The sequence below is a fragment of the Pristiophorus japonicus genome, chromosome 2 (genome assembly GCF_044704955.1).
Source record: "Pristiophorus japonicus isolate sPriJap1 chromosome 2, sPriJap1.hap1, whole genome shotgun sequence".
In the NCBI taxonomy this organism is placed as follows: domain Eukaryota; kingdom Metazoa; phylum Chordata; class Chondrichthyes; family Pristiophoridae; genus Pristiophorus; species Pristiophorus japonicus.
In genome coordinates, this window is record NC_091978.1 from 52,179,381 (window position 1) to 52,194,257 (window position 14,877).

The 14,877-nt window shown below is 46.7% G+C and overlaps 1 protein-coding gene across 1 annotated transcript in view; it reads left to right on the forward strand.

Moving 5' to 3' along the window:
- LOC139228638 (zinc finger protein 721-like) overlaps window positions 1–14,877 on the forward strand; it is a 39,591-nt gene that overhangs the window by 11,228 nt on the left and 13,486 nt on the right. The window contains exons 2-4 of the mRNA XM_070859855.1: window positions 9,695–11,100; window positions 13,533–13,710; window positions 14,451–14,691. Coding sequence (XP_070715956.1) covers window positions 9,705–11,100; window positions 13,533–13,710; window positions 14,451–14,691 — 1,815 coding nt within the window. The 5' untranslated portion in view covers window positions 9,695–9,704. The remainder of the gene's footprint in view (window positions 1–9,694; window positions 11,101–13,532; window positions 13,711–14,450; window positions 14,692–14,877) is intronic.

Here is a 14,877-nt window from a genome sequence, read left to right on the forward strand (position 1 = left end):
ATTAAGACACAAAGCCTTCAGGCTTATTTTTTTAACACCCTTTGTCCTTAGAATTTTGCTGTACAGTGGCCCTTTTTGTTCTTTGCCTTGTGTTTCTCTGCCCTCCACTTTTCCTCATCTCCTTTCTGTCTTTTGCTTTTGTCTCCTTTTTGTTTCCCTCTGTCTCTCTGCATTGGTTCCCATGCCCCTGCCATATTAGTTTAACTCCTCCCCAACAGCACTAGCAAACACTCCCCCTTGGACATTGGTTCCGGTCCTGCCCAGGTGCAGATCGTCCGGTTTGTACTGGTCCCACCTCCCCCAGAACCGGTTCCAATGCCCCAGGAATTTGAATCCCTCCCTGCTGCACCACTGCTCAAGCCACGTATTCATCTGCGCTATCCTACGATTCCTACTCTGACTAGCACGTGGCACTGGTAGCAATCCCGAGATTACTACTTTTGAGGTCCTACTTTTTAATTTAGTTCCTAGCTCCTTAAATTCGGTTCGTAGGACCTCATCCCTTTTTTTACCTATGTCGTTGGTACCAATATGCACCACGACAACTGGCTGTTCTCCCTCCCTTTTCAGAATGTCCTGCACCCGCTCCGAGACATCCTAGACCCTTGCACCAGGGAGGCAACATACCATCCTGGAGTCTCGGTTCCGGCCGCAGAAATGTCTATCTATTCCCCTCACAATTGAATCCCCTATCACTATCGCTCTCCCACTCTTTTTCCTGCCCTCCTGTGCAACAGAGCCAGCCACGGTGCCATGAACTTGGCTGCTGTTGCCCTCCCCTGATGAGTCATCCCCCTCAACAGTACTCAAAGCAGTGTATCTGTTTTGCAGGGGGATGACCACAGGGGGATGACCACAGGGGACCCCTGCACTACCTTCCTTGCACTACTCTTCATGCTGGTCTTCCATTCCCTAGCTGGCTGTGGACCCTTCTCCTGCGGTAAGAGCAACTCGTTACACGTGCTACTCACGTCATTCTCAGCATCGTGGATGCTCCAGAGTGAATCCACCCTCAGCTCCAATTCCGCAACGCGGTCTGTCAGGAGCTGGAGGCGGATACACTTCCCGCAGATGTAGTCCGGTGTCCCTGAGTTCCCACATGGTACAGGAGGAGCATATCACGTGACCAAGCTCTCCTGCCATGACCTAACCCATAGATACCCTTAAATTGGTGACAACACTTAACAGGTTACTTACTGATATAAAAAAGAAAAAGAAAAACTACTCACCATATGTTAGTCCTGCCATCCCGGGAATCAGTCTGGTGAACCTTCGCTGCACTCCCTCAATAGCAAGAATGTCCTTCCTCAGATTAGGAGACCAAAACGGAACACAATATTCCAGGTGAGGCCTCACTAAGGACCTGTACAACTGCAGTAAGACCTCCCTGCTGCTATACTCAAATCCCCTAGCTATGAAGGCCAACATACCATTTGCCGCCTTCACCGCCTGCTGTACCTGCATGCCAACTTTCAATGACTGATGTACCACGACACCCAGGTCTCGTTGCACCTCCCCTTTTCCTAATCTGCCACCATTCAGATAATCTGCACTCGTGTTTTTGCCACCAAAGTGGATAACTTCACATTTATCCACATTATACTTCATCTGCCACTCGTTTGCCCACTCACCTAACCTGTCCAAGACACCCTGCAGAATTTTAACGTCCTCCTCACAGCTCACACCGCCACCCAGCTTAGTGTCATCTGCAAACTTGGAGATATTACACTCAATTCCCTCATCCAAATCATTAATGTGTATTGTAAGTAGCTGGGGTCCCAGCACTGAGCCCTGCAGCACTCCACTAGTCACTGCCTGCCATTCTGAAAAGGACCTGTTTATCCCGACTCTCTACTTCCTGTCTGCCAACCAGTTCTCTATCTGCGTCAGCAGATTACCCCCAATACCATGTGCTTTAATTTTGCACACCAATCTCTTGTGTGGGACCTTGTCAAAAGCCTTTTGAAAGTTCAAATACACCACATCCACCGGTTCTCCCTTGTCTACTCTATCAGTTACATTCTCAAAACGTTCTAGAAGATTTGTTAAGCATGATTTCCCTTTCATAAATCCATGCTGACTTGGACCGATCCTGTCACTGCTTTCCAAATGTACTGCTATTTCATCTTTAATAATTGATTCCAACATTTTCACCACTACAGATGTCAGGCTAAGCAGTCTATAATTACCCACCTTCTCCCTCCCTCCCTTCTTAAAAAGTGGTGTTACATTAGCTACCCTTCAGTCCATAGGAACCGATCCAGAGTCGACAGACTGTTGGAAAATGATCACCAATGCATCTACTATTTCTAGGGCCACTTCCTTAAGTACTCTGGGATGCAGTCTATCAAGCCCCGGGGATTTATCGGCCTTCAATCCCATCAATTTCCCCAACACAATTTCCCGCCTAATAAAGATTTCCTTCAGTTCCTCCTTCTCACTAGATCCTTGGTCCCTTAATATTTTCGGAAGGTTATTTGTGTTTTCCTTCGTGAAAACTGAACCAAAGTATTTGTTTAACTGGTCCGCTATTTCTTTGTTCTCCATTATAAATTCACCTGAATCTGACTGCAAGGGACTTACGTTTTTGCTTCACTAATCTTTTTCTCTTCACATATCTATAGAAGCTTTTGCAGTCAGTTTTTATGTTACCTCTCATACTCTATTTTCCCCCTCCTAATTAAACCCTTTGTCCTCCTCTGCTGTATTACAAAATTCTCCTAGTCCTCAGGTTTGCTGCTTTTTCTGGCCAATTTATATGCCTTTTCCTTGCATTTAACACTATCCTTAATTTCCCTTGTTAGCCACGGTTGAGCCACCTTCCCTGTTTTATTTTTACTCCAGACAGGGATGTACAATTGTTGAAGTTCATCCATGTGATCTTTAAATGTTTACCGTTGCCTATCCGCCGTCAACCCTTTAAGTATCACTCGCCAGTCTATTCTCGCCAATTCACGTCTCATACCATCGAAGTTACCTTTCCTTAAGTTCAGGACCCTAGTCACTCTCCATCTTAATAAAGAATTCTACCATATTATGGTCACTCTTCCCCAAGGGGCCTCGCACAACAAGATTGCTAATTAGTCCTTTCTCATTACACATCACCCAGTCTAGGATGGCCAGCCCTCTAGTTGGCTCCTCGACATATTGATCAAAAAAACCATCCCTAATATACTCCAGGAAATCCTCCTCCACCGCATTGCTACCAGTTTGGTTAGCCCAATCAATATGTAGATTAAAGTCGCCCATGATAACTGCTGTAATCCCTAATTTCTTGTTTGATGCTGTCCCCAACCTCACTACTACTGTTTGGTAGCCTGTTCACAACTCCCACTAGCGTTTTCTGCCCTTTGGTATTCCGTAGCTCCACCCATACCGATTCTACATCATCCAAGCTAATGTCCTTCCTTACTATTGCATTAATTTCCTCTTTAACCAGCAACACCACACCACTTCCTTTTTGCTTTCTGTCTATCCTTCCTAAATGTTGAATACCCCTGGATGTTGAGTTCCCAGCCTTGGTCACCGTGGAGCCATGTCTCCGTGATGCCAATTATATCTATGCAGTTAATTTGTCCACCATATTGCGAATACTCCTCGCATTTAGAAATTGTGTTTTTGATTCCGAAGTCTAAATTGTTAACATACATTGTGAACAACAGTGGTGCCAGCACTGATCCTTGTGGAACACCATTACCCAGCTTCTGCCACTGTGTATAGCTACCCTTTATACCTATTTTCTGCTTTCTGCCTTGAAGTCAGCTAGCTATCCATTCTGCTACTTGTCCCTGACCTCACATTCTCTGACCTTGTTCATCATGGAAAATCTTAGTTATGAGGACAGATTGGATAGACTGGGTTTGTTCCCATTGGAACAGAGGAGGTTGAGAGGAGACCTCATTGAGGTGTACAAAATTATTTGAGGGGCCTGGACATAGTGGATAATAAGGTCTATTATGAGGGGGCATAGTTTTAAGATGGTTGGTGAAACGTTTACAGGGGATTTGAGGGGGGGGCTTCTTTACCCAGAGGGTTGTGGAGATCTGGAACTTGCTGCCTGGAAGAGTGGATGCAGAAACCCTCACCACTTTAAGAGATGGTTGGATGGGCACTTAAAGTGCCGTAACCTGCAGGGTTACGGACCCAGAGCTGGTAATTGGGATTAGATTGGATGACCTTTTGTTGGACGGCGCAGATATAACGGTAAGTACTGCAGGGAATAGAATACGGCCAGGGTGATCTCCTGGACTAGTTTCGATCGCCTGGATGGGTTGGAGAGGAATTTTCCCAGATTTTTTCTCCCAAAATTGGCCTGGATTTTTATCTGGTTTTTGTCTCTCTCAGGAGATCACATGGCTCTGGTTGGGGTGGAGTGCAGAATGTTTTAGTATAAGGGGTGTCGCAGTTGTGTGAGGCAGACTGGTTGGGCTGGGTGCTCTTTGCCTTTCCGTCATTGTTCATAGGTTTATATATAACCTTTAGGGCTGCTGACCGGCTCTTTGTCGGCCGGCGTGGACACGATGGGCCGAAATGGCCTCCTTCTGTGCTGTAAATTTCTATGTTTCTATGTTTCTCTGAACTGCCTCCAAAGCAAGTTTATACTTTCGTAAGTATAGAAACCAAAACTGTATGTAGTATTCCAGGTGTGGCCTCACCAATACCCTGTATAGCTGTAGCAAGACTTCCCTGCTTTAATACTCCATCCCCTTTGCAATAAAGGCCAAGATTCCATTGGTCTTCCTGATCACTTACTGTACCTGCATACTATCCTTTTGTGTTTCATGCACATGTGCCCCCAGGTCCTGCTGTACTGCAGCATTTTGCAATTTTTCTTCATTTAAATAATAACTTCCTCTTTGATTTTTTTTCTGCCAAAGTGCATAATCAAGGAGTTATTGCGGGGGGGGTCGGGGGGGGGGGGGGGTCTTAAAACAATCACTATCACTAGAGATAAAGTATTCGGCAAAAATGCGGCCCCATTACCTGGACCTGATGACATGCATCCTAGGGTCTTAAAAGAAGTGGCTGCAGAGATATTGGATTCTTTGAGGATGTAATGAACAGGGTGGATAAAGGGGAACCAGTGGATGTGGTGTATTTGGACTTTGAGAAGGCATTTGACAAGGTGCCACACAAAAGGTTACTGCACAAGATAAAAGTTCATGGGATTGGGGGTAATATATCAGCATGGATAGAGGACTGGCTAACTAACAGAAAACAAATAGTCAGGATAAATGGCTCATTCCCGGGTTGGCAATCAGTAACTAGTGAGGTGCCGCAGGGATCAGTGCTGGGACCCCAACTATTTACAATCTATATTAACGACTTGGAAGAAGGGACTGAGTGTAACGTAGCCAAGTTTTCTGACTATACAAAGATGGGAGGAAAAGCAATGTGTGAGGAGGACATAAAAAGCTGCAAAAGGACATAGACAGGCTAAGTGAGTGGGCAAAAATTTGGCAGATGGAGTATAATGTTGGAAAGTGTGAGGTCGTGCACTTTGGCAGAAAAAAAATCAAAGAGCAAGTTATTATTTAAATGGAGAAAGATTGCAAAGTGCTGCAATACAGCGGGACCTGTGGGTACTTGTGCATGAAACACAGAAGGATAGTATGCAGGTACAGCAAGTGATCAGGAAGACCAATGGTATCTTGGCCTTTATTGCAAAGGGGATGGAGTATAAAAGCAGGGAAGTCTTGTTACAGCTTTACAGGGTATTGGTGAGGCCACACCTGGAATACTGCGTGCAGTTTTGGTTTCATATTTACGAAAGGATGTGCTTGCTTTGGAGGCAGTTCAGAGAAGGTTCACTAGATTGATTCCGGGGATGAGGGGGTTGACTTATGAGGAAAGATTGAGTAGGTTGGGCATCTACTCATTGGAATTCAGAAGAATGAGAGATGATCTTATCGAAACGTGTAAGGTTATGAGGGGGCTTGACAAGGTGGGATGCAGAGAGGATGTTTCCACTGGTGGGGGAGACTAGAACTAGAGGGCATGATCTTAGAATAAGGGGCCGCCCATTTAAAACTGAGATGAGGAGAAATTTCTTCTGTCAGGGTTGTGAATCTGTGGAATTCGCTGCCTGAGAGAGCTGTGGAATCTTGGAGATTAAATAAATTTAAGACAGAAATAGACAGTTTCTTAAATGATAAGGCGTTATGGGGAACGGGCAGGGAAGTGGAACTGAGTCCATGATCAGATCAGCCATAATCTTATTGAACGGCGGAGCAGACTCGAGGGGCCGTATGGCCTACTCCTGTTCCTATTTCTTATGTTCTTATGGATGCATTGGTTGTAATCTACCAAAGTTCCCTGAATTCTGCAGAGGTCCCAACAGACTGGAAAACTGCAAATCTAACACCCCTATTTAAGAAAGGAGGGAGACAGAAAGCAGGAAACTATAGACCAGTTAGCCTAACATCTGTCATTGGGAAAATGCTGGAGTCCATCATCAAGGAAGTAGTAGCAGGACATTTAGAAAATCATAATGCAGTCAGCAGAGTCAGCATGGTTTTATGAAAGGGAAATCATGTTTGACAAATTTGCTGGTATTGTTTGAAGATGTAACAAGCAGAGTGGATAAAGGAGAACCAATTGATGTCATATATTTGGATTTCCAGAAAGCATTCGATAAGGTGCCACACAAAAGGTTACTGCACAAGATAAGAGCTTACGGGGATGGGGGTAATATATTAGCGTGGATAGAGGATGGGTTAACTAACAGAGAGTCAGGATAAATGGATCATTTTTAGGTTGGCAAACTGTAACTACTGGGGTGCCACAACTATTTACAACTATAGTGCTGAGGCCTCAACTATTTACAATCTATATTAATGACTTGGATGAAGGGACCGAGTGTAACGTAGCCAAATTTGCTGATGTTACAAAGATAGATGCGAAAGCAAGTTGTGAGGAGGGCGCATTTACAAAGGAATATAGATAGGCTCAGTGAGTGGGCAAAAATTTGGCAGATGGACTTAGGGGCCCAAGTTTCCATATGATTTGCGCCTGATTTTTAGGAGCAACTGGTGGAGAATGGACTATCTTAGAAATCGCAATTCTCCACATTTTTTTTTCTGCAGTTCTAGTCAGGTAGAACAGTTCTACTTTGGAACAGAATTTTTTCTTCAAAAGGGGGCGTGTCCGGCCACTGACGCCTGATTTGAAAGTTTCCACAGTGAAAACGTACTCCAAACTAAAGTAGAATGGAGCAAGTGAAGATTTTTGTAGAACTGAAAAAACCTGTTCTACACATTAAAAAATTAGGCGCAGGTTACAAATTAGGTGCCCAGAACGAGGTGTGGGGGGGGGGGGGAAGGGAAGTCATTAAATTCTATAATAAATCCTTATTTATACTTATACAAATATTATACAAATAAATCCAACCTGAATAAACATTTATAAGCAAAGAAAAGATTAAATAAACTATCTTCCTACCTGTGTGAAAGTGCTTCAGCCAGGGAGAATTCTGCAGCCGTTCGTGCCGCTGAGCGGGAGGGGGGGGGGAGGAGAAAGCGGTTTGTTGTTGTGGAGGGAGGGGAAGGAGACAGCGGTTTGTTGCTGTGGAGAGAGGGAAGGGAGGGGAAGGAGACAGCGGCTTGTTGCCGTGGAGAGAGGGGAGGGAGGGGAAAGAGACAGCGGCTTGTTGCCGTGGAGGGAGGGGAAGGAGACAGCGGCTTGTTGCCGTGGAGGGAGGGGAGGGAGGGGAAGGAGACAGCGGCTTGTTGCCGTGGAGGGAGGGGAGGGAGGGGAAGGAGACAGCGGCTTGTTGCCGTGGAGGGAGGGGAGGGAGGGGAAGGAGACAGCGGCTTGTTGCCGTGGAGGGGAGGGGAGGGAGGGGAAGGAGACAGCGGCTTGTTGCCGTGGAGGGAGGGGAGGGAGGGGAAGGAGACAGCGGCTTGTTGCCGTGGAGGGAGGGGAGGGAGGGGAAGGAGACAGCGGCTTGTTGCCGTGGAGAGAGGGGAGGGAGGAGAAGGAGACAGCGGCTTGTTGCCGCGCAGGGGATGGGAGGGAAGGGAGGGGAAGGAGACAGCGGCTTGTTGCCGTGGAGGGAGGGGAGGGAGGGGAAGGAGACAGCGGCTTGTTGCCGTGGAGGGAGGGGAAGGAGACAGCGGCTTGTTGCCGTGCAGGGGAGGGGAGGGAGGGGAAGGAGAGAGCCGTTTGTTGCCGCGGAGGGGAGGGAGGGGAAGGAGACAGTGAGAAGGAAAGCCTCTGTGCTGATGGCAATGTGATTTTATAAAAAAAATTTCAAAAATTAAACAGCTACAAAGAAATACAAAAATGGCCGAGTGCCAATGTTTTTTTTCACACTGAGCATGCGTGAACGCTCCAACGCGCACGCGCAGCGTTGCCGGCAGGAAAAAAACTAATTTAAATAGTACCCGCCCCCTCCCACTTACAAAATCGGCGCGAGTGTAGGCTCCGCCCCCCTGGGCGCCGCGCCAAACAGACAAGGAGCTGCAAAGCGCTCGAGAATAGAGCGTTTTTTTTCTGGCGCCGTTTTAGGCGCGAAAAACGGGCGCCCAGCTTGGAGGGGCGCCCGTTTTTTATCCTGTGGAAACTTGGGCCCTAGGTGTGGGAAAATGTGAGATTATCCACTTTGGTAGGAAAAATAAAAAAGCAAATTATTATTTAAATGGGGAGTGATACAAAATGCTGTAGTACAGAGGGATCTGGGGGTTCTTGCATGCTAACTTTTTGTGTTCCATGTACAAGTAATCAGGAAGGCAAATGTAATGTTGGCCTTTATTGCAAGGGGGATGGAGTATAAAAGTAGGGAAGTTCTGCTACAACTGTGAATGGTATTGGTGAGGCCATACCTAGAGTACTGTGTACAGTTTTGGTCTCCTTATTTAATGACGGATATACTTGCATTAGAGGCAGTTCTGAGAAGGTTCACAAGATTGATTTCTGAGATGAAGAGGTTGTCATATGAAGAATGGTTGAGTAGGTTGGACCTACACTCATTGTAGTTTATTGAAACATAAGATTCTGATGGGGCTTGACAGGGTAGATGCAGAGAGGATGTTTACTCTCATGGTGGATTCTAGAATTGGGGGGCATAGTTTCAGAATAAGGGGTCGCCCATTTAAAGCAGAAATGAGGAGGAATTTCTTCTCTCCGAGGGTTGTGAACCTTTTGGAATTCTCTACCCCAGAGAGCTGCGGAGGCTGGGTCTTTGAATATATTTAAGGTGGAGATAGACAGAATTTTGAACGATAAAGAAGTAAATGGTTATGGGGAACAGGCAGAGAAGTGGAATTGAGGTCAGGATCAGTTCAGCCATGATATTGAATAGCGGAGCAGGCTCGAGGGGCCAAATGGCCGACTCCTGCTCCTATTTCTTATGTTTCACCTCCCCTTATTCTCCTCATTAGAGACAAGGTTCTTTGTTTCACAACCCACTGGCTCAGTTTTTAATTTAGACTTAAAATTCACAAATAAAAACAGGTAAACCTGGGCTTCTGTGGAACAAAATATTTAATATTTGGGAGTAAAATTCTAATTTTTGCCTCTGGGGAATTTATCACTGGTAAACTCCTAGAGTCTGGAATGTGGGAAAAAGTTAATTACAAACTCGCAGAACAAAGAGAATGGCTGTCCCTTTCCCAGCCCACTACCCCTGCGTTGGGAAAGGGTGACATAAGGCAACATTCTCTCTCTTACCCCTTTTCTAAACTCCTTTTTGCAGGGTTTTAGAAATGGAGCATTTAAAGACAGGAAGCTCAGGCCAAACATCCCGTCGTGATCTGACAGAGTCGCTCGATTCATCAGGACCTGACTATCATCGGCCTTTGCACATGGAAGGAGAGAGCAGCGATCGCAGCGCGGACAAACCACACTCGCCTGCCTTGTTGAGACACGTGCACCGTCATACCGGGGAGAAACCGGGTAAAGCTGGGAGCGGCGGGAAGGGATTCAGTTCCCTGTCTGTTTTGGAAGTTCATTCACGCAGTCACACCGGGGACAGTCCGTTCACCTGCTCCGTGTGTGGGAAGGGATTTGTTTATTCATCCTGCCTGCAGGCACACCAGCGAGTTCACACTGATGAGAAACCATTTCAGTGTTCTGACTGTGGGAAGAGCTTTAAAAGCTCTGGGGAACTGAAGCGTCACCAGCTTGTTCACACTGATGAGAGACCATTCACATGTTCTGACTGTGGGAAGAGCCTTAAAAGCTCTGGGGAACTGAAGCAGCACCAACTTGTTCACACTGATGAGAGACCATTCTCATGTTCTGATTGTGGGAAGAGCTTTAAAAGCACTGGTGATCTGAAGAAACACCAGCTTGTTCACACTGATGAGAGGCCATTCACATGTTCTGATTGTGGGAAGAGCTTTAAAAGCTCTGGGGAGCTGAAGGGACACCTGAGAGCTCACAGTGATGAGAGACCATTTCAATGTTTTGACTGTGGGAAGGGCTTTAAAGGTTCCCGGGAGCTGAAGCAACACCAGCGTCTCCACACTGCGGCAAGGCCGTTCACCTGCTCCATGTGTGGGAAGGGATTCACTGTGTCATCCACCCTGCTGAGACACCAGCAAATTCACATTGATGAGAGGCCATTCACATGTTCTGATTGTGGGAAGAGCTTTATAAGCTCTGGTGATCTGAAGGGACACCAGCTTATTCACACTGATGAGAGGCCATTCGCGTGTTCTGATTGTGGAAAGAGCTTTAAAAGCTCTGGGGATCTGAAGGGACACCAGCTTGTTCACACTGATCAGAGGCCGTTCACATGTCCTGATTGTGGGAAGAGCTTTAAAAGCTCTGGCGATCTGAAGAAACACAAGCTTGTTCACACTGATGAAAGACCGTTCACATGTTCTGATTGTGGGAAGAGCTTTAAAAGCTCTGGGGAGCTGAAGGGACACAAGCTTGTTCACACTGATGGCAGGCCGTTCACATGTTCTGATTGTGGGAAGAGCTTTAAATGCTCTGGGGATCTAAAGAAACACCAGCTTGTTCACACTGATGAGAGACCGTTTATATGTTCTGACTGTGGAAAGAGCTTTAAAAGCTCCGTGCGTCTGAAGAGACACCAGCGAGTTCACACTCGTGCTCAGTGTGTGGGAAGGGATTCACTGATTTATCCCACCTGCTGACACACTAACTAGTTCACACCAGAGAACATAAGAACATAAGAAACAGGAACAGAAGTAGGCCATACGGCCCCTCGAGCCTGCTCCGCCATTCAATAAGATCATGGTTGACCCAATCATGGACTCAGCTCCACTTCCCTGCCCACTCCCCATAACCTCTTATCCCCTTATTGTTTAAGCAACTGTCTATTTCTGTCTTAAATTTATTCAATGTCCCAGCTTCCACAGCTCTCTGAGGCAGCGAATTCCACAGATTTACAACCCTCAGAGAAGAAATTTCTCCTCATTTCTGCTTTAAATGGGTGGCCCCTTCTAAGATCATGCCCTCTAGTTCTAGTCTCCCCCAGCAGTGGACACATCCTCTCTGCATCCACCTTGTCAAGCCCCCTCATAATCTTATATGTTTTGATAAGATCACCTCTCATTCTTCTGAATTCCAATGAGGTCCAACATACTCGACCTTTCCTCATAAGTCAACCCCCTCATCTCCGGAATCAACCTAGTGAACCTTCTCTGAACTGCCTCCAAAGCAAGTATATCCTTTCGTAAATATGGAAACCAAAACTGTATGCAGTATTCCAGGTGTGGCCTCACCAGTACCTTGTATAACTGTAGCAAGACTTCCTTGCTTTTATACTCCATCCCCTTTGCAATAAAGGCTAAGAAACCATTGGCCTTCCTGATCACTTGCTGTACCTGCATATTATTCTTTTGTGTTTCATGCACAAGTACCCCCAGGTACTGCTGTACTGCGGCACTTTGCAATCTTTCTCCACTTAAATAATAATTTGCTCTTCGATTTTTTTTTTTCTCCCAAAGTGCATGACTTCACACTTTCCAACATTATACTCCATCTACCAAATTTTTGTCCACTCACTTAGCCTGTCTATGTCCTTTTGCAGATTTTTTGTGTCCTCACACATTGCTTTTCCTCCCATCTTTGTATCGTCAGCAAACTTGGCTTCGTTACATTCAGTCCCTTCTTCCAAGTCATCGATTGTAAATAGCACTGATTCCTGCGGCACCCCACTGGTTACTTGTTGCCAACCAGAGAATGAACCATTTATCCCTACTCTCTGTTTTCTTCGTTAGCCAATCCTCTATCCATGCTAATATATTACCCCCAGCCCCGTGAACAGTAACCTTTTAGAGAGAGGCTGTTCACCTACTCTGTGTGCGGCAAGGGATTCACTCGGTCATCTCACCTGTTGAGACACCGAGTTCACCCTGCTCTGTGGTGCAGGGCGCTGTTGGCAGCTGGGGCAACGTGAACACAGAAAATGTTTTATAAATGTTGTACTGCTGTTTAATCTATCAACCTGTTGAGCTGATGGTTCCCTTTATTTGATCTTTCATGGTATTACATGAAATGTACAGCACTGAAACATTCAGCCCAACAAGCTCCACATGAGCCTCCTCCCACCCTACTTCATAGAACCCGATCAACATATCCTTCTATTCCTTTTACAATCTTGTGTCTTCCCCTTAAATGCATCTATGCTAGTCGCCTCAACTACTCTTTGTGGTAGCGAGTTCCACAACCTCACCACTCTCTGGGTAAAGAATTTTCTCCTAAATTCCCTATTGGATTTATTAGTAACTATTTTATATTTATAGCCCCATAAATTAGATTCTGTTAAGCTGACCAGTATGGTGGTGTACTGTCTTTTCCTGAAGAATGAAACATTACTGAGCACCGTGTTATGGGATGAAGTGCCAGACAAATAAAAACACAATGGGTGTGAATCTAATAATAACCTCAGACTGTATAGGTGTAATACCCAGACCGCTTGTGGTTATAGTCTGGTCACAGCTGAACTAAAATCCCCGAATTAGCAGGGGTTCAGGAGGCGGTCAACAGACGGGTCCAAACAATCCCATTTCCTGAGCAGTAACCAAGCTTGTGTATAAGAACAAGCCACTTAGGCCGTTGTTGGTTGGAACAGACTCAAGAAAATTGCGTGCCACTGTACTTCTGTTCTCCAGATTGAGGGAATTATCACCTGATCTGTGTTATGCAGCGCTCTTAATAAACCCTGGAAATAAAATAAATTGTGAGTTTTTTATTTGTTCATGGGATCCAGGCATGGCTGGCATTGCCCATCCCTAATTGCCCTTCAAAAGGTTGTGAGCAGGAAATCTGTATTTAAATAAGGTTGTGTTGTGAAGCTGCTGTCCCTCTGGCCCTTCAAAGGCCGCTCACTGTGGCCCCTCTCCCAGATTCCAGCCCCAGCTCTGTGCTCACTCTGGCCCCTCTCCCAGATTCCAGCCCCAGCTCTGTGCTCACTCTGGCCCCTCTCCCAGATTCCAGCCCCAGCTCTGTGCTCACTCTGGCCCCTCTCCCAGATTCCAGCCCCAGCTCTGTGCTCACTCTGGCCCCTCTCCCAGATTCCAGCCTCAGCTCTGTGCTTACTCTGGCCCCTCTCCCAGATTCCAGCCTCAGCTCTGTGCTCACACAGCTGCTCTCACCTGGGGACAGCGCGTCACAATCGGCCCCCAGCACACCTGAGCTGGGCATCGGGCCCCTCCCCCTTGCTGCGCCACCAATGGCTGGAGGACCCGTCGCCAGCGCACTCCGACCGGGCTCTTCCGATTGGTCCGAGTTCCCGTCAGTCAGGCTGTGTCCCGGGGTCACATGTTCCAAGGTCACCCAGTCCTCTCCCAAAACCAGGTGACAGGCGTGGCTGAACCCGAGTTCCCGCTGACTCTCAGGTTTGGATTTGACTTTATTCTCTCTCTCTCCGCCCCCTCTCCCTGCACCGTTTCTCCGCCCAACCTCGAGTTCTGTCGGTGCTGCAAACTCACTTTCCCCGGTGATGAGGCCCATTCGCCTGACCCAGGAGGCCCCGCGCAGTTGTCCTGGCGACCCGAGCCCAGCGCACAGCAGAGGCCGGATTGTTGGAGCGGGTTCTGCCAACTGAGCATGCGCGGCACCCAGCAGCTCCCCTCCATATTTAAAGAGACAGTGACATTGTGCTAGATTTGAATTTCAATACAGAGAGGAGGAACAAAAAGATAATATAAGATATGGAATTGCCTATTCTGAATTTCTCTCATGCACTCAAGAACATAAGAAGTAGGAGTAGGCCATATGACCCCTCAAGCCTGTTCCGCCATTTAATACGATGATGGCTGATCCGATCATGGATTCAGGCCCACTTCCCTGCCTGCTCCCCATAACCCCTTATTTCCTTATCTGTTAAGAAACTGTCTATCTCTGTCTTAAATTTATTCAATGTCCCGGCTTCCACAGCTCTCTGAGACAGCGAATTCCACAGATTTACAACCCTTTGAGAGAAGAAATTCCTCCTCATCTCAGTAATTAGTGATATTAACTTGTTTTTGCAGAAGGGAAGCCCTAAGCAGACAGTCACTCGATTCATCAGGGCCTGAATATCGTTGGCATATGCAGGGGAAAGCAGCAATCCGAGCATGGACAGACCCTACACGTGTTCCATCTGTGGACGTGGATCAACCAATCGTAGAAATTTACAGCACGGAAGGGGGCCATTTGGCCCATTGTGTCCACGCCGGCCAACCAAGAGCTATCCAGCTTAATCGCACTTTCCAACTTTTGGTCCGTAGCCCTGTAAGTTACGGCACTTCATGTGCACATCCAAGTACTTTATAAATGTGATGAGGGTTTCTGCCGCTACCACCCTTTCAGGCAGTGAGTTCCAGATCCCCACCACCCTCTGAGTGAAGGAATTTCCCATTGTATTTCCTCTAAATCTCCCCCCAATTACTATAAATCTATGCTCCCTGGTTGTTTACC